Genomic DNA, 19,066 nt, shown 5'->3' on the forward strand with positions numbered 1-19,066 from the left:
CCAGCAAATCCGAGTGCTGTTAAGGAGCTATTATCCACATGGTATACAGGGTTATGGCTGCAAATAGTATATGTTGCATTTGCAGGGCATTATCCTGACCTTTGCAAGGTTTTTGAAACTAAGAAGATGTCCATAATCCATATGAACGGGACCCTTTTGGAGCACATTCTGTGTTCCGTATAGCTAAAGGCTGAGACGTCTCAACCTGGGAGTAGATCGAGGGGATATAAATTGATGGGTGGTTCTCATCATAGAAGATGGGTTATTTTGTCACGTTTTTCTTACTGATTCTACCCAACTTTAGCCGATGCTATTTTTTTTTTTTGGCTGTAGTCCACTGCTGATTTTCTCCCTGCACAATATTCATGGGGTTAAATTTGACAAGTTGACACAATCTTTTAAGGGGAAGCCGCTATTTCAAGGTATCGCATGCCATTTATTATTTATTATTTATACCTAGATAAATATTGCTCATAATATTCCTGGGCCCCATGTTATCACTCATCATACGCAGAGAAAGTTTCTGTTTCAACATGGTCAAATTCAGTCTGATACTTTAAATCTGCAAAGCGGCATTTGTGTCATCCTCGATACCCCTCGGAGGGTCAGGAATGGGATAACATCCATGGCCTGGGTCATCGTCTTTGAGCACGGTGAAGTTGTTAACACTAGATGCTGTGGCAGTTATGCACGTTGCATCTTACCCCAGGGAAGCATTTGATTGCGGTTAACATCTATACGGCAACTACTCCTGTAGCACAGCTGCCTTACAACTTCTCATTCTCATACGACGGCATACAGCCATGCGATAGATTGAATACTGGGGCGCAACTTTTGACCCGCTTCATTGAAAGTTAACTCCCATCTGATAACTCAATTCGGCTGACACATGGAGTTCTATTGGCTGATTGGTTTATTTAGCCCCACTAGTTAACTGATTGTTATCTGATTTTAATCTTATCAATCAGGAGATGGCATCACAGTGGATGGACCCGAATAAACGAATTCATTCTTATACTATGTGGCATATGTTAATTAGGACTGCTCTAAATACCACTGCCATATAAATTGCGCCTCTTTTTCCTTTTATTACCCAATATTAAACATCCGCATGGCCTAGTGGGCTTCGGGGTTTGTGAGCTAGCTTGCCAAGGGCAGTAATGCTTCCATTTTCTTCCACTGATGTTGGTATGGAGAATCCTAGCCTGATGGCCGTGTGATTCGGTTAAATAGATGGGATTTGAGGTACGAAATAAGCTATTCCTCGGAGACTTGATGTATCCGGCCCCTTTGTGCCTGTTTACAGCAAATTTAGACAAGAAACTAAATTTATACTGAACCGGAAGAGTTATCTGGTATCTGGTTTAGCCTTGAGTTCGCATCACTAGTTTAACTTTTAAGGGCGTTGCTAATACCTTCCTTGATACAAATAAAACGGGGTATAAAAGAGACGTCAAATTTCAGATACACAAATTTGTAGATAACGGATAATTCGTAATTCTACAACAGTGCAGTACATGTAAGTAAGAGGAGCCGACTCCCCAGCATCCAGCAGAGGTGTGGCTAGCCCCACTAGTAGATTGTGCCGGAGGGCAGCTGGAGACGTTGCTGATGGGGTAATAGTCTGAAACCAAACGTTAGACTAGGCGTTTCGCGGCTAAACGAACTGGTTACTCACGTTTTCAGGAGAAATTGGGGCTCCGGATGGGGCACCAGTAGACTCACTTGTGTGATCGATGCAGTTGAAGTCACTACAGACGACATAGTTCTAGTAGCTTGACCTCCCGATGACTGAGCAATATTTGTTTCTGAAGAAGAGCTGGCGTATACAGGTTTTGGAGTAGCACCTAGCCCACAGGCTTCAGCTGCTTTGGTAACACCCGATCGATAATGTTTCCAAATATCAAACTCTAAGCACAGTCTAGACATTCGTTGAGCGAGTGCTTAAATCTATATTCTGTGCAAAACCCGTTCATTTTAGAGAGGGGTATCACGGTGGCCTGGTTATTAGGGATTATTAGAACTGACGTAGAACATCAAGGTGGAGGGTATTTCACATGCAGCAATCCTCATGGCATGAGTATTTAGAAGTGCCATGTTCCTAGCATGCCTTAAGAAGTTAAGAGACACATAGTCTAGGAATTCAAACGCTCGTGCATCAAATGGCAAGGCAGGTCAAACGGCGAGTGTACACATGTTGATCGGAACGGAAGGGAGGTTAACTTGATATGGAATATATATATATATGAACCAGCACAAAGTTGTGGGCCGTGTAAAGAAAGTGAAAGGTAAGGAAGACATAGCATAGCTAGGAGCAACAGCTGGGTATTTATTTGCTCTCTGGCGTCCATGGCATATATTCGAGCCGGAAGGTAAAATACCATTAACAGCTCTCGTTCTATGCAAAGACATGGCCCTTAGTACAGGTTGTATTGCTGCATTACTGGACGTATATGCGCCCATGTCTGCTCAGTAATAGTAACGGGAGTGGAGGAGTGGGCACACATCCGAAGCTAGATAATACTAAGACATCGGATAGCTAGTAGCCGATGGAAGGGTACTTCCGGAATCTAATCATTCGGATAACTTTTATCGTATGACATGGCTTGATCGAAAAGGTGATCCATGCCCACAGGTGAGATAGCTTCAGCTCTCCAAGCCGTTCCCACTTTGCGGCTAACTTACGCCTGAAGCTTAGGCAGTGAATACGCAGGAACGATTACAGCGAACACTTGACACACTGGATTGTTGAGTAAAATATGCATGCCTGCATTTTCGAATATGTCGATATTAAATAATAAATACATTTGCAAAGAGAATATTAAAGCGATATACCAAAAGAAATGCCATGTCCATGCCAGAAGGAGCGAGAATATAAGATGGAGAAAAGAAAGCCAACGGCTTCGATGCAGAGCAGCGCCTTCCGCTAAGCGCTCTCAATAAACGCCCGCCAAAGCGTTCGCGCTGGAATAGAAAATGACCTCCAAAAATAGATCAGCCAAACCGCCCAGAGTAGAACCGGACTCTTGAACTTCCATGCATAGCGAGGGGTGATTTAGGGAAAGAAAAGCGAGTAAGCGACAGGTCTAGGCGGTGAATGATTGCCGGACAGTCCACTCAAGCGTAGTTTTAGAGTCCACAGTGCAACACTCTGCTTCTTCGTCTGGCTTTTAATCGGTGTTCGGTATCCATCAGTCTGTTCTGCACCCATAACCGGGATTCCTGATCCGTCTTGATATCGCTGCAGTTGAGTAGGTCGATTAAAGCGAGCTTGACCTGGAGGTCTACGTCGTTTGACTTGTCGCCATTTTCATCCGAGAAGGTAGGAGTTGGGTCGAGGATGTCGGCGAAGCAACGAGACGAAGGAGGAGTTGACTGGTATCGGATTGGGGATGGGTGACGCTGTGTTCTGGCTGGTGACGAGCAAGGAGAGGAGGTAGGAGACTGGGAAGGAAGCTGTGGTGACGATGTTTGAGAATGGCGGCATAGGGAGGCTCGTGGACTCGAATGGCGAGCTGCAAGCGCTATTGCGTAGCTCCGAGGTGTAGCTGGAGACTCGAGTATCGATTCATTGATAGAGAGAGAGGTGTTGATTGATATCGGAGCAATTGACTCCATCTTGATACGTATTTTTGACGTAATTTGATGTAATTTGGGTCGCTGTGGTCTTTTAAGGGGTGGTAGTCGTCGTTAGGAGAGCGAGAATGCAGGTGAGAGAGAGCATCAATGTTCCAGCTTGACGGCTTGATGGGTTGTTACGCTGTGCATGGGCGGAGGTGAGGGAGGTTAAGGGGTATTTATCCCGTCTCAGAAACCCCCCCCCCAAATCAGGATCTCCTCTCTCCCTGGCCCGGCCGCCATCTCGCTGCTAGCGACAGTTGCTGCGCAACCTTGAGTCTGGCCGCTGTGGAACCATGATGCAATGGGCTTTAATTAAATATGGAGATGGGAACCCCTAGCAATAACCAATCATGCCTGGAAGTTTCGCCGTTTAACTGAAGGATCTCTCTGACATAATCCTAACCCCTACTGGACCCCCCAGCGGGCAAGGCTATTGGGGCCAGCCTGGTGGGAGTTCCCGAAAACTACGGAGCACGGAGATGCACATAAAGAGAGCCGTGAGCATGGAGAGATCGTGATCTGGGAGGGAAAAAGGTCGACGGGAGAAATTCCGCGAAAAATCTGATTCTGAGGTCACTATGGGGACGACCAGGAAGGTTATCGCTGTACTTGGCCCAGGCCGTGCGGAGCTTGTTGATCGGCCTCTGCCGGCGGTGCGAGACAGGTTTATGTTGGTCAAACCGGTCGCGATTGCGTTGAATCCGACAGACTGGAAACACGTTGACGTTGGTGTCGTTGGTGCAGTCGTTGGATGCGATTATGCCGGCATCGTTGAAGCTATAGGAAAGGGAGTTAGGAAGAAGTTCAAGAAGGGCGATAGGGTCTACGGCGTCGTCCACGGATGCAACAGGCAAGAGTTAGACGACGGGGCGTTTGCCGACTACATCCTTGCCAAAGGAGATGTCCAGTCCCGTATTCCAGACAATCTATCCTTTGAAGAAGCCGCCACGCTTGGTGTAGGCATCATCACGGTCTGTCAAGGGCTCTATCTCGGTCTCGGACTAGACCTTCCCACCTCTCCTAGCTTCAAAAGGACGCCGGTGCTGATATACGGCGGAAGCACTGCGACTGGTTCCCTGGGCATCCAATTTGCAAAACTGTATGTTCGATAAGAGAGCGAGAGCAAAAATGCTACTTCAAACTTGGCCGCTCGACCATGTTCCAATCCTGGGGGAAAGCCAATTGCCTGGAAAAGACAATATTTCCCCAAGCCTTAAATCGGGACCGCTCACTGACTTTTTCGAGGCAACAGGTCAGGTTTTGCCCCAATCGCAGTCTGTTCTCCACGGAACTTTGAATTCGTCAAAAACCTAGGCGCCGTGGCAGCGTTCGACTACCACGACTTGGACTGTGGCTCAAAGATCCGTGAATTTACCGGCAATAAATTAAAACTGGCTTGGGACACCATCTCGCTCCCTGTCAGCGCCCGCATATGTGCTCACGCCCTTTCCAGCGGACCCGGAGGTAGATACTTCGCTCTCCTCCCAGAACCCTGTCCGCGAGATGACGTCGAATCCAGCTACACCATGGCCTACTACATGTTTGGCGAGAAAGTTCAGATGTCAGAGAACGGGCCGGTGATACCTCCCGACCACTCCGGCTTTCGATATGCAAAAGAGTTCGTGTCCATGGCAAACCAGCTGCTGGCGGACGGAAAGATCAAGGTACACCCACAGCAAGTGTGCGGCCGTGGGCTTGCGGGAGCAGTCGAGGGACTCCAGATGATGCGCGAGGGCAAAGTGACAAGGAGCAAGCTGGTGTATCGGGTGGCGGAGACTCCCGGCCTAGAACATGAAGAAAATGAAGATATGAGGTGAGGAGGGGAGGGGTTGCTGCTATTTCTGTCTTTAGAATTTTTGATATGACGAAACGACTCGTGTATGCTGCAGTGCTGTACATCTGCCAAGTTGCTTGCCCTTGGGCTAGGCCTTATATCTGGTTCAGGTTCTTAACGAATGAGGTCGGAGAAGCAGCTTTTGATATCGAACCCTGGAGTTCGGGATGTTGATTGGACGGCGGCTTATGTCATTGATAGAATGGAGAGAAAAATGAGGCCCCGTGATATTTAGCTGCTGACTAACCATATTATTTCTTGATCAGGTAATTTACAGTTTACTATATGATGACTCAGCGTGTTACAGGATAAAACGACAATAATATGTTATGACCAATTATGCTGTAGAATACAATACACTAGTAATATATCGTAATAACATACATCCGAAGGCTAATTATTAAGCAGAAAATTATAAGTGCAAACTGTGCAAATTTAACAAAATTGACAAACATATACACGTGACTTTATCTTCGCGCCTGCGATATCAAAATCAATTTGTTCAAGCTAAAGGCAATCGGCCGCCAAATTGACAGTCAAACAATCAAACCAGCCCTCTGACAAAAGATGGTTCGAAAACTAAAGCATCACGAGCAAAAGTAAGCAATTACGCCTCTTCCCTCCCCATCTGCTCCGCGCCCTAGCTAACCGTCCTCCAGGCTCCTCAAGAAGGTTGACCTATACACCTACAAATCCGATGCCAACCACCGTGAATCCACCATCCGTCGTCGCTACCACCTCCAAGACCCCCTAGACTACAAAAAATACAATGCCCTCTGCGGCTCCCTGCGCCAGCTAGCCCATAAATTAGCTGCGCTAGACCCAGATTCGGATCCCGTTCGCAAACAGCTCGAGTCGCAGATGCTAGAAAAATTATGGTCGATGGGCATATTAAAGCAGAATCGCGAACAGGGGGCCGGGTTGAGTAAGGTTGAGAGGGAAGTTACTGTTAGTACCTTTGCGAGGAGGCGGTTGGGTGTAGTCATGGCTCGGAATGGGATGGTGGAGAGTGTTCCTTCGGTAGGCTGAACCTCGTTCTTCGCTTTCTATTATATCCATGTTGAATTACTGGCTAATGGCGGCTTTGTTGGAATCAGGCTGTCAAATTCATCGAGCAGGGTCATGTTCGTGTGGGCACTGAAGTGGTCACGGACGCTGCCTTTTTGGTGACGAGAAACATGGAAGACTTCGTCACATGGGTCGACTCGAGTAAGATCAAGCGGAATATCCTACGGTACCAGGAGAAGCTGGACGATTTCGATTTACTATGATCTCCATCGCCTACACGTCGTGTTCGAGTTTGATATCCTTGCATCTGGATTATTTATACCCACGGCCTCTTAGAATTGGCCATTCGATGATATTTGTGGTGGTGTTATTTTTAAGATGGACTATAAAAGCATTGCGCGGTGTGGTCTGATTTTGACCTACCTTGGGGCTTGGAGCTAGGAGTTTTGAGATTATTCATGATTGTCGTTTATCATTAATGCCGTAGTATACGGAGTATAGACCTAAGAAGGAACATCCGTATGAAGTGTCCAATAATCATGGTTATTATATCTATGCACGATGTACTCATTGCTATGCACAACATATGAAAATGGGCCGCCCTCGGCCCTTGTTCGCCCTGGGGTCTCTGGTAGATGACTAAATGCTTTTGGCCGTAAACATGTGGCATCATATGCCTGTGTGGGAACATGAACCGAACGGAGAGGCGGGAATTAAAACAAGTGTATCCGGAATATCAATGCAAGGATGTGTCAGAATGGAAGGGGATGTGCATATGACGCGTCTTCATGGGGGTGTTTATGCATGTAAATCGTAGTTCTGCGCTTCGTCCTCAGCGGCGCGGTGGGGAGGGGAGGGGATAAATTAAAAAGCAAAATGAAAATATGCAGCTGTAATGTATGTGGTATCATTAGAATCAGAATGCACGGGATATCAGAGGGTCAACGACTGAAATAGAAAATGCAACATGCAACGTAGGTGGCCGTAAAGCATAACCAGAACCAGCATCAGCTTCTGCGCTGTGTGATAAAATAATTAAACAAAAGACGAATTCCGTCGATGGTTCAGCGTCCGCCACGGCTTAAGGGCAGTCTTCTCGTGGCCTGCAGTCTCGTGCTCCGACTTACGCCTGGTAAGCACCGAAACAAGACCGTTTCGCAACACGGCCACTCCCCTATTCTGGCGTTGGCGTTCATCAACATCATTGCCGTCCTCTTCTGGAATCTCCATTCGAAACCTCCTGACGCTGCCATCATCATTTGCCCGGCCGGTCTTGCATTCTTCAAAGAACGGAGCTCGTGCGTCTTTGCTCTGGCACCATTGGGGGGCAAACTTTCTCCATGCTCCGCGGATTCCACGGCTGGCACGGTCGATCTTTTCATATTCCCGTCGTCGGGTTGAAGGAGATGTCCAGTCTATTACTGTCTTGGGGAGAGGAGGGGGTGGTGGTAGTGGTGCGTCGGTGGATGAAGAGCCTTCGTCTGTTCGGTCATGGATAGGGGTCCAGGTGAACTGGTTGATGGGTGGTGACGGTATGCCGTCAGACTGGAAGGGTGAAGTAGGGGTGTTTTCTGGTTTGAGTAGCGGAGATGTAGAAGCCGAATGTTGGGAGGTGGGTAGTATGCGATGTCGTAAGTCGTTTATGTTCGTTGTGTTCATTGTGTTTGAGGCAGAGATGTGTGGCTGGGAGTGACGAGTCGATAAGGGTCTACGTTCCCCGTCCTTCTGGTTGGCCGGTTCTTTATATTGGCCAGCTTGGCTGAACAGGAGACAGCTCTCGCGGTGAAGAGCCAGGAGATCTCGATCGTTGCGTCCGGGAGTGCCAACATCGGACCGTGAAGGGGTGAGTTTGGCGTATGTCCCTGATTTACCGCGTAGATGCTGTATGCTACGCTTGGGTCTGGTTGACGATGGAGATCGAGATGCCGTGGCCCCTCTCAACGTTCGACGGCGTTCTATCGAAAAGGAAGATGTTCTGGAACCAGCATCGCTCCTCTGAGGGGTCGACTTGGAGTTGGTCGATGTAGATGTCGATGTAGATGTAGATGTCGAAGGCTGAGTCTGTGTCTGCTTGATCAAGCTCTGCACCTCCGGCACGTCGTCGTCGTCGGCACTAGACATGGAGAAGGTCGATATCGGGCTACCCGTTGCAGAGTACGTCCTGGGCAGGGCGAGATCTGTCTGGTCGTTGATATCGGTCATTTGAAAGGCAGGAAAGTAGGAATCATCTCCAGCTCTGGCGCCAAACCGGGGCTCGTCGTCGTCGTCGTCGAACAGGAAGGTCGTTATATAGTTCTGCCTTGACGAGCCGTTGCTGTTGCTGTTGCCATCTGCCTTGGAGGGTATGTACAAGAAGGGCGAGGAGCCAGCAGCAGCATCATCGGAGTAGTGAATGGGCTTGACGTTGCCATCACTCGCGTCTGTACATGTGAGAGTGGCCATGATGCTCTGATCTGCTTAGTCGGCGCAGGCACAACAGGCACTGATATAGCTACAGCAGAAGTGTCAGCAGACTTGCAGCCATGTCATATGCAGTCAATCAACTTACAGCCTTGTTAGACTCTTAAGACTAGTTTGTCTATGATCAATTCAGGGGAAGTGACATGTGAAGAAGACGAACAGTTCAGATGTTTCTATGCATGTACTGAAGACTTGAGCAGACTGCTTGGCTGATGCACCGCCCAGCAGCGCAGAGAGCAGTATTTAAGTGCTGTACTTGAAGAGCCGAAACGTATCCAAAACAGAGGGATAGCCAGGCGCCTACTGTGACAGAGAGCTCACCAGTCACATCCCTCCGCAGTTCGCGCGCGCATAGATCCCTCGTCTTCCCTTCCGTCGACAGGGAGAGGGCCTCAACCGTTTATAAAAAGAACGAAACCCATCTGGAGCGGGGCAGATCGATCGATGAAGAAATTCCCATATATCGGCCGCTTCTGGGTGCGAAGGGCGTGATTGGGCGCATGCATCGCCATCATCCCGTCGTTCTCTCACCGTATGTCTAGTGCGAGCATGGGCCGGGAGAAGCAAGTTCAGGGCTCGAGAACCGCAAGGGAAGAGGAACATCCCCTAAGAATGTTCGGGCGTTACGCTGCAGAGTCCGCCTGACCCTGCGCGAGGACAAGCCACCGGCCTCTGCGCTGGCGAATCGTGACTCTGCGTGGCGGCGCGTCGAGCTCTGGCTTGCTGTTCATTGGGCGTGCTATCCATGCTCCCTGTCCTGCACTTGTCCTGCACTTGTCCTGCACTTGTCCTGCACTTGGCCGGGATGTGTAAGGTTGGTCGGAAGGTTGATCGGCCAGGGACGCGCCGACTCAAAATCCAGCATGCGAAGTTGCGGTCGGATGTCGACTATCTTGGAGTGCGCACCGCAGGAAGTGTATGAAGTAGAGGGTATGGAGTATCTGGCTGATGTACGGAGTAGCGTATCAAAGTCGAAAAGGGGCGGATGATATACGGACAGACCTCACCGCTTAACTTCATACATAACCTAGTACGCCACCCTATCTTCAATAGTTATAGACGGTGATGGGAGTAAGGCTCAACAGCACGAGTCTCGGTCTGAAGGAGGATAAGGTCTACACCGAACAGATGTGATATCACTACGGAGTATCACTACGGAGTATGGATACCTAAGATGGACCACATGAACTTTTACAAGCCAGGTTCGTCACAGCAGAAGCTTTATAAATGCCGGGTTTGACTGAAGAGTTGCCGGATGGTAAACTTCCGACAAGGTCGTGGATCCGAGTTCGGCGTGCCTGCATCGATCTTGACGGCGTTGCCTTTGAGCAATCTATACGGCCTTTTGTGAGGCTTTAGAGGATGGACATTAGTCCGCTCTGCTCACTCTCAGCTGCACTAACTACCAGGCGAATGAAATACTGCAAAAACCTAGGAAAGAAATCCGCGGTAGCATGTCTACGGTCAAGGAATCGAATGACAAAGTACAGATGGACGACATCATTCGCGTCAGCACCTATCATCGCCGCGACTTCGACCTCGCGGTCATCAGGTTGAATCCGCGCTTACACGAAACGGTTCGACGCTCCATGGTTCACACATTCAATCGCGTAGCTACCACTACACTTGGACGAATGCAGGTTCTACCTGTTGAAATCCTCCATGAAATTTTACTCCTCTTGGATATGAGGTCTTTGTTCGTATTCCGTCAAGTTAACCTCCGGGCCCGACATCTCGCCTTCACCGTTCCTGGATATCAACCCCTTTTAACTCATGCTCTCGAAGCCATTTGCGTTATTCTGCGCACAAAAATCTCGGCGTGGTACACGCTAAAAGATATCTTTAATGTGCTTTGCACCCGAGACTGCCTCCACTGTGATTCCTTTGGCGGGTTTGTTTTTCTTCCGTCGCTCGAGAGGTGCTGCTTTCGCTGTCTTACCTCCTCTCCTCAGTTTCGAGTCCTACCGGCTGTAAATGTTGGAAAGCTACTCAGCATATCACGGGCACATCTACGCCGGTCGGTGCCGTTGTTGCATACGATACCAGGAATATACTCAATGGCCGAAACGTCCCGTCAAAGTAGGATGTATATTGTGGCAGAGAAGCAAGTTGCAGAGGCATTCAAATTTCCCAGCACCTCAGTTTCAGCAGCAGTCACGACTTCAGACCAAGCCCACACCATTTTACGGTATATGGCCGGTACTACAATACCATATGTCGATATAGCAAGCGGCGAGGTTCAGCACGGCATCTGCTGTGCAGGTTGCCAGATCGTGCTCGAGGGAGACATGGTCTCAAACTCCCAAGAAGCCTTCGCGATGCGGGACCGGGTGTATTCGAATACCGGGTTCCTCGACCATTTCAGATTATGTCCTGAGGCTCAAAGGCTGTGGAAACATAGCAAAGAAGGCAAGGTGGCCGTACGCCTACCAATATCTGTTATTCGTGGGGGTTATTTCAACCAAAGAGATGTTGTCATGTCGTTTAGCAAGCGAAAGCGTTCCGATTTATCATAGTGGCTATGACGGCGTAGAACTAATCTATATGGTATCTAACTGGCTTCTATACGGAGTCCAGGCTGGGGAGAAAGAAAAGGAAGAAAAGATATCATGACCCAAGGCAAGTTCCCGTATAACTATTTACTAACTAGTTAAATAACTAGCCCTGATCATTAAGCCCGCGAACCACGGCAATTGGTTTGCCGCATGGAACACTCAAGTTGATTGTAATCCAGCCACTTCACTGCGAGAAATGTTGAGCGCCTCCCTGTCGAAGTGCTTAATTGACACGTAGTAGTAGCCATGGGAACGGCTTGATAGAGAGCTCCATCTACCACATGGTCATCAATAGTTAATGGAAACCGCCTCGACTTTAAAGCAACTAGTAAGCGGGTCGGTGAGATCGGTTGGAGATCGCTAGCCCAGCCTTCTATCCACCAGTTATCACCCCGTCCTATGTATAGAATACGGAGTAGCGGTGACATGGAGTAGCAGATAAATAGTCACTCTCACTGATATGCCTTATGCAGTCTCCCTTGCTCAAACACGAACTGTAGCGGGACACGGATCTTAGTATAAAAAGGAACCTTAATTAATTCTACGTGCCGGCCGAAGCTATATCGAATCCCCTCGGGAGCGGGTAACTAGAACCACGCTGGCGTCGTATTTCCTTTTTCCCCTTTCTTTTTCCTTCGCTTAGCTACAAGGTACACATGGTTTATTACATTCCTAAGAAAGACGTAAAAAGCATACATTTGAAACTACTAGCTACACTGAATATGTAAACTCCGCATTTTCTTTGTCGGTCAGATCGAGCCATCTACGTCATCGACTATTAGCTCGAGCTGCACTTGGTATAGTTGGAAGTGTCACGAGGGGTCAAGGGAGGTACTTACTCCTGGTTTTCGACCTTGGTGTAGCCTGGTTCGGCTCTGAGCTGGGCTTTCTTTGCGTTTTGCCGATTATACCACCACCAGATGAAATACATGTCCACGAGACAGGCTGTGAAGCATGCAATGATGGTTGCTTTGGCTGGCGTGTATTCTGGGGCATGTTCGGGACGGAACGTTTGTGGTCCTGATCCTGTCAGCATACACACCCTTATAATGCATAGAAATATACTTGAACGCACCTATGATGTTTCCCACGCAATACCCAATAAGATAAAGTGCTGCAACTGTGGTCTTCTTCGTATACCCGGCCACATTGGAAGAGATCAGGCCGAGAATACAGACGAACGGCGTGGGGCAGGCGAGCGTCAGGTAGTAGCCGATGAGACGGCCTACGGGGAGCGTCTCTGGCAGCGCGATCATGAGAGCAGTGCCGAGTATGGCAATTAGTAGGCCCCCGGAAGAGACGAAGATACGCTGCTGGTAGTAATCGCCTAGGAACCCGTTGAGGAGAAGAGCAACCACTTCGACGGCGCCAGCGGGTGTGCCGTATAGCAAACTCTGTTCGGGCGTATAACCGAATCCGACGATCTAGAGGATGAAGTTAGCACTGCATCAATGCGTGGGAACCCGAGTTTGCATACCAGTTGGCTGAAGAAGTTGCTAATACCACCTATTCATCATCGTTAGCATGAATATATAGCCTTTGTACAATGTCAAGGCCTACCATTTGGAATATCCGCCGCCACCGCATAAAACACAAACGCCCAAGTCATCGGATCCATCAGTGCCTCTTTAAGCTGGTATACCTTGAAATGCTTATTTCCGATTCCCTGCTGGTTAATTCTCACTCGCTCTACGGCTAGAACTCGATCTTCCTTCTTCAACCAACGTGCATTCAGCTGGCTGTCGGGGATGAGCCAGTAGAACCACACCCCTAACGCAACGGTTAGAAGGCCCGTGACGAGGAAGATGGTTTTCCAAGGTGCGATGGCAGTGCCGAGGGTGCGAGAGCCCACGGCGATGCCGTATGCTAGTAGACCACCAAAGATCTGGGCCCAGCCGTTGAAGGAGAACCAGATGTTGATGCGGGTGGCTTGTTCGTGTTTGGTGTACCACTTGATAAGATCTTAGACGGGTATAAATATCATGGATGTTTATATAGAGATGTTTACCTGAGATGTGATGAGTGCAAAGCCTGGAGTGACTGCAGCCTCGAATACACCGAGCAAGAACCGCACTGCAACGGCTCCCTGGAAGTTGTGAACGACTGAGAAGAGGGTAAGTATCAATCCCCATGAGACGATGCAGAAGGCCGAATATTTGGCCAGCGGTAGTCGTTGCAGCAGGACAGACGTGGGATATTCCCATGCCAGGTATCCTAGGCTCAGTTAGCTCATTCATTCTTCAATCTGGTTGATTGAGAAGGACGTACCGAAGTAGAACATGCTACCTAGCCATTGGTAGTTGTCGCGTACGAGATTAATGTCCTTCTTCAATCCCATAACGCTGGCATATGAGAGTGTCGTCTCTGTCAAAAACATTAGCATGCAGCTCGACCTCGACCCTCGCTCGACAGAATGAACACGTACTATCCAGATAATTCAGCCCGTACACTACACACATCAAGGGCATAAGATGCCAGTCGATAATCTTCAGCAATCGCTTATTATCCTCTGGCGTCAACTCGATCGGCCCACCGCCGGCGAACGCCTTCATCGCCTCGTCCGCATCCTCAGGAACGCTGACTCCTTTCTTGTCCAGGCTCTTCTCCGGATCTGCATCTTCCATGCGTTCTTCTCTGCTGGTGTTGCTGATTCTTTCATCCTGCTCGATGGGGGTCGTCTTTTCGTCGATTTCCGCCATTATGGGCAGTGTTCGTAACGACAAACGTCGAACGACCAACTGGGCGATAGGCGCTTTATCTATCCCCAGCAGATTAAATGTCAAATGGCCAATGGATCTTCGCCGGTAACACTAAACGGGACTTATTCCGTGGCCCTCAGCGTCCGACTCGGCCGTCTGATCGAGAGAACAGCGTGTATATCGTATCTTTAGCTAACGATATCCGGCCAACTCGCTAGTCGTCGTGTTCAACTGATCCCAAGACGCCGCGAGAGGGGAAGAAATAGACAAAGACACGGAAGATGCAGAAGAGAAGGGCGACATGCGGAGAAGCAGGGGATGCCTGTCCCATCTCTCTCCGTCAACTGCAGCCATGCTGGGATCTGTCTGTCGTCACTCCATCTTCATCCTCACCCATGTAAACAGGCCGCCTCCTTGTTCGTGACTCCATACTGATGATATCCTCGACAAGGATGGTAGGATGGCAGGATGGCGGGGAAACAAGCACTATCGGTAAAGCTTTGGAGCTGTCTCTGGCTTCTCACTGGCATGAAGCGTATACGGGGTCGCATATCAAGCCTGCGCCCTTTCCACCCCCGGATTCGCCAAGTTGGAGACTAGCATTTAGCGTGAGATGAAACATGATACCGTAACCCAGGCGATGTTCATGGCCGTCGAGGTCGAAAGGAGAGATGAAGAATGAGTTATTAATTATTACTGGGCAGACACTAGTTGTCTCCCTTTCCCTAACAGCTGTATAACTACCTATCTAGCCGAGTTTCATAACATTCGTGACCGTCTCCCAGTTGGTCTGGTTCTGCCTGTATAATAATGTCTTGTGTTGTTCGATGCAATGCGATGTTATAAGGAACGAATAAGGAGACGGATGCACGCTGAAACCAAAAAAATGTAAGAATAAAGTCCCCAGATAAAAAGAATAAAGCCTCACAGAAAGAATCAAAACAGTAAACGCCACGCCGGAGAAAAAAACGCCGCTGAAGTACTTCTCATCAGGTGTATGGAGGGGGGTGTGTCGTGAAGGAGAGGGTCCATCGCCTCTAGTGATCTATCTTGTCATTGTCGTGCCGTCTTCGAGGTATTTGAAGCTGTATCTATGTACGTATATCGGTGTATGTATATGTGGATGTTGGTGAATATGTACGGGGAAAGCGTCCGGTAAAGAGTGGTGGGATGCGGTATGTTGGAGGGGTGGATATATGCGTTGAAAATATATGCAGAACGTTCATGTCATGGTATGATCTCGTCGGGAGTCGTGGCAGCGTCAGCGTCAGGCGTCAAGCGTAATGGATGGTTGGCTTAGATAGCCGCCCAGACAGCCACGGCGCACAAAGCGAGAGCCAGGTGGCGACTCACGGAGTGAACCACACCGGCGCTTCCAGGTGCTTGCATGACCGGGTCGGTTGGCGAAGCGCCTCCATTGCCGCTGCTGCTTCCACTGCCACTGCCGCTGCCAGTTTTCGTGGGCGTCCCAGTTGGAGCAGGAGACGTCATGAAAGTGGTGCTGCCAGAACCAGGCGAGGTAGTCATACCATGTCCATTACCAGACGATCCCGAAGGCGAGGGTGACGAGACAGATCGAGAAGACCGAGAGGTGTTGTCGGAGTGATGAGAAGTTTCCTATACATATTAGCACTTCCTTCTGATGGAAGAAATAGGGGTTTATATAAGGAGAGTCTCACTCACAGCGGACGAAGAAGTCGGCGTAACGACTCCTCCAGTTCCAGTTTCGGTTACAACCCAACTGCTCGGGAGCCCTATGAGCGAAGTCATTGTTGGGGAAGGTCCTGTCTGGGATTGAGAGGGAGATCCGGGAGTTGGACGAGGATTGGAGACCGTGGTAGGAGGGGCTTGGGGGTTCCCGATGCCACCTCCTGGGGCGGTGGGAGCAGGTTCAGGGGCATTGGTGCTTGGACTATTACTGAGCGTGGATGACTCTACCTTGGGGCCCTCGCCGGGCTTGCCTTGGCCGTTGACCTTGCCGCCAACTGCCTCGATGGATTGCCAGGAGCCACTCATGTTAGTGTAGCGGTATTCCTTGCCGGTGGAGTAGTCCGTCACCTTGATAGACTTGACGACCATGGTGAAGGGGGCCTGGGAGTAGTCGGTCAATCCGCCAGCCCATTCTATATCTCGTTAGTACGTCTTTACACTCTATGAAAGGAATAAGGAAAAGGGCTTACGGATGGTTCCTGGGGCATTGGAAGGGTCACCGCCGACCCAGCTGCCGACGAGGACTCGCATGGGAGTCTGGGGGTACTGGTTTTTGGAGGTCTCGGGGGTCAGGTCACGGATTGGGCGGCCATCGATAGACCAGGTGATCTTGCTGGCAGTCCAGTCGACGGCGTAGGTGTGGAACTGTCCGTTGTTGTTGGGAGCAGAGTCGAACTTAGCACGGTCGTAGGTCTCCGTCTTGCCCTTGCCGAAGTAGTTGCTCTGCACCTGGGCGTTGTCTCCGCCGAGGAACTCCCAGTCGATCTCGTCCAGGTCGTCAGAGAGCATGACGGCGCTGCTGACGACACCCTTGCCGGGAGCAGCCTTCATCACCCACTCGACGTGACCGAACATGATGTAAAAGTCGGAGGTGAGGGTGGGAGCATCACCGCGTTTGGAGATGGTCAAGCTGACGCCGTCTTTGCCGTATGTTGGGTTGCCGCCGGTGGCATGGAAGCGAGGAGACTCCTTGGTGAAGTCAAAGTCCGCAGTTCCAGAGAGAGCAGGGTCGGCAGGACAGCCTATATCCGTTAGTATTCTCTTCGTCTTCTTCTTCATCTCTCCGTCCTGTTCGTATACATACTCTGCTTGGTAGGGTTGCACTTTGTAGATGTCTGCGCAGAGACGACGGTGAGAGCGCCCAGCAGGGCAGCGAGGGTGAGCTTCATGGTGTACAGCTGCGTAGGTAACGAGTGTCTCTTGTGCTGTCAAAGTTGTTGAGTTGTCGAGTTGTAGATGTGTAGAAGTGTAGACGTTGTAGACGAGAGAGAGGGTGAGGCTATATAAGTACGTACATAACCTCCCCGCCAGCCACCAAAAAGCACTAACGCGACCAACCACCGAGCGCCGGCGACAAAAAGCAAAACTCCAACCACCGCAAATTCCGCCAATCGCGCTGACCAGCCGCATCCCAGCCTCCACCGCGCGAACTGAGACATGCTGGGCTCCTGGAGTAACGGATGGGGTTTTGCCCATCGTCTACCGTCACCGTGGAGACTGGTCCCGGTCGTTGTGGTCCGATCATCGAGCTGACGCAGCCTCTACGCCGTACACTGCTATCACATCGGCTTGCTCCCTTCGTCCATCCGAAACGATTACTGACTGCTTGCATAGATGAGAGGAGGAGACAGCCGCTAGTTCAGCTTTCGTTATCTATCGCTTACGAGCAAGGAGGCACCTATCGCAGCCACGCCATAGCGACCCACGCGATCCATCAGCCCAGCAGCCAGCAATCAGTGGGACGCCAATGTCGTGCAAGCACAGATGGAGAATGGGAGAAAGGGATGGCGGAGTATCCGTGGATAGTTGCACTGCAGCTTCGTACAGGGAACAAGGACAGTATCTCGATGCTTTCGTCCGATGTTACATCCCATCCCATGACGAGAGAGCCTCGGACCTCGCCTGCTTAATCCTCCGCCAGCTCGCATACTTCTACTTTACCGGAGCACGGAGTGCTTGATATGCTTGTCACCCTGTCACCATCCGTGCCACGGGTAAGACAGCCAACAAGCGACCAGGCGGGCTCTAGACTCCAGCCAGGGAAGAAGACAACGCTCTCCTGAGGCCGCCCACCCGCGTCCGTACTATTCATGCAAGGTACGACTAGATGGCGCCTTGCGTTGAAGGCAGTGGGCAGTGGCATTATTTAATACATGCATAATGCATAGTGCAGCCTCTAGCCAGAGCTCTAGTCCCAGGGAGGTATCCAGTCCTGGCTTACTACTGCTTTCCTTGCTTCCTTAGGTTAAGCCGCTTCCGATAGCTTTTTTATTTATAGATGCCCCCTGAAGACGGATACTTCCAACGATCCAAGACAGTCTCAGGATAGTCGCCGCCTCACGATGTGATAGCATCTGGTCGGGAGACCAGCTTGCGGTATGCCCAAAGTCCCGCGCTGCGCCCCAACTGCCGTCAACTAGCCGGACCATATACACGCTATCACCTGCTGATGGTCTGAGTTTTTCAGGGCAGACCTGAGTTCACACTGGCCATCTGGCTGGAATATGCTACATGCCACCCGTGCCACCGAAAAACGGTGCTACAAACAAACCCTGGAAATCGGAGCTCATAAGTAAAGCCGCGTCGCACAGTCTATGTCATATGGCCCAGAGCCGCAGCTGGACGGGAGCCGTACCAAGGGAGTTCGTGGCCCTGAAACTGCTCAGCATTCCTGGTTTGCTGGTTCAATAAAAAAACTTGAGTTTATCTAATAAAATATGCAGGGGTAGCGATTACTTACCAGCGAATGACGAACGGGATCCAGTCGGTCTCGGCATGTTTACAGTTAAAGATGCATCAACCGGTGCAAAGGACCAACCGAACGACGAGTTTAACGGTGGAGTTGAGAAGATGTGCAGAGAATATATTATTTCGAGCAAAGGTGGCAAAGGTTGGGTATGGCCTGATTTCCAGCATCCAGTGCATGCTGTTCAACGTTGGATGATCTATTCAAGTACTCTGTAAAGCCATGCATGGAGATCTTACCTCCATATCATGAAGCCAGGCCAACTAGATTCGAATGGCGATCTCAAAGTCTGGATTAGTGGTGACACTAACCGTTGGAGTAGGGTAGCAAGCATGACTCCATCAATAGCTTCGGTCTTCGTGAATGGCCAGAACTGCCTTTATACAATTTATGCAGCTTATATTAGCTGGTTTAACAACATCCACACAGAAGG

At 49.9% G+C, this 19,066-nt stretch overlaps 5 protein-coding genes across 5 annotated transcripts; 2 read left to right on the top strand and 3 right to left on the bottom strand.

Annotated features, from left to right (window-relative positions):
• Positions 1-4,199: 4,199 nt before the first annotated feature.
• GIQ15_01819 (zinc-binding oxidoreductase ToxD) lies at positions 4,200-5,438 on the top strand (the record flags this gene model as incomplete). The annotated part of the gene is made up of 2 exons (XM_033549236.1): positions 4,200-4,720; positions 4,874-5,438. The coding sequence occupies 2 exons, from the start codon at positions 4,200-4,202 to the stop codon at positions 5,436-5,438; spliced, it is 1,086 nt and encodes a 361-aa protein (XP_033410187.1).
• A 584-nt stretch (positions 5,439-6,022) lies between these two features.
• On the top strand, positions 6,023-6,726 carry GIQ15_01820 (uncharacterized protein; the record flags this gene model as incomplete). The annotated part of the gene is made up of 3 exons (XM_033549237.1): positions 6,023-6,054; positions 6,115-6,475; positions 6,553-6,726. 3 exons carry the CDS (start codon positions 6,023-6,025, stop codon positions 6,724-6,726), a joined length of 567 nt encoding a protein of 188 aa, XP_033410188.1.
• A 772-nt stretch (positions 6,727-7,498) lies between these two features.
• Positions 7,499-8,905, bottom strand: GIQ15_01821 (uncharacterized protein; the record flags this gene model as incomplete). Its single annotated transcript, XM_033549238.1, has 1 exon — positions 7,499-8,905. The coding sequence occupies one exon, from the start codon at positions 8,903-8,905 to the stop codon at positions 7,499-7,501; it is 1,407 nt and encodes a 468-aa protein (XP_033410189.1).
• A 3,408-nt stretch (positions 8,906-12,313) lies between these two features.
• GIQ15_01822 (MFS allantoate transporter) lies at positions 12,314-14,177 on the bottom strand (the record flags this gene model as incomplete). Its single annotated transcript, XM_033549239.1, has 7 exons — positions 12,314-12,498; positions 12,554-12,902; positions 12,956-12,984; positions 13,039-13,429; positions 13,487-13,692; positions 13,747-13,842; positions 13,904-14,177. The coding sequence occupies 7 exons, from the start codon at positions 14,175-14,177 to the stop codon at positions 12,314-12,316; spliced, it is 1,530 nt and encodes a 509-aa protein (XP_033410190.1).
• Positions 14,178-15,473: 1,296 nt separating this feature from the next.
• On the bottom strand, positions 15,474-17,056 carry GIQ15_01823 (uncharacterized protein; the record flags this gene model as incomplete). Its single annotated transcript, XM_033549240.1, has 4 exons — positions 15,474-15,794; positions 15,861-16,300; positions 16,358-16,909; positions 16,972-17,056. 4 exons carry the CDS (start codon positions 17,054-17,056, stop codon positions 15,474-15,476), a joined length of 1,398 nt encoding a protein of 465 aa, XP_033410191.1.
• Positions 17,057-19,066: the final 2,010 nt, after the last annotated feature.

Source organism: Arthroderma uncinatum (genome assembly GCF_011692745.1).
Source record: "Arthroderma uncinatum strain CBS 119779 chromosome Unknown scaffold1, whole genome shotgun sequence".
Taxonomy (NCBI): Eukaryota; Fungi; Ascomycota; class Eurotiomycetes; order Onygenales; family Arthrodermataceae; genus Arthroderma; species Arthroderma uncinatum.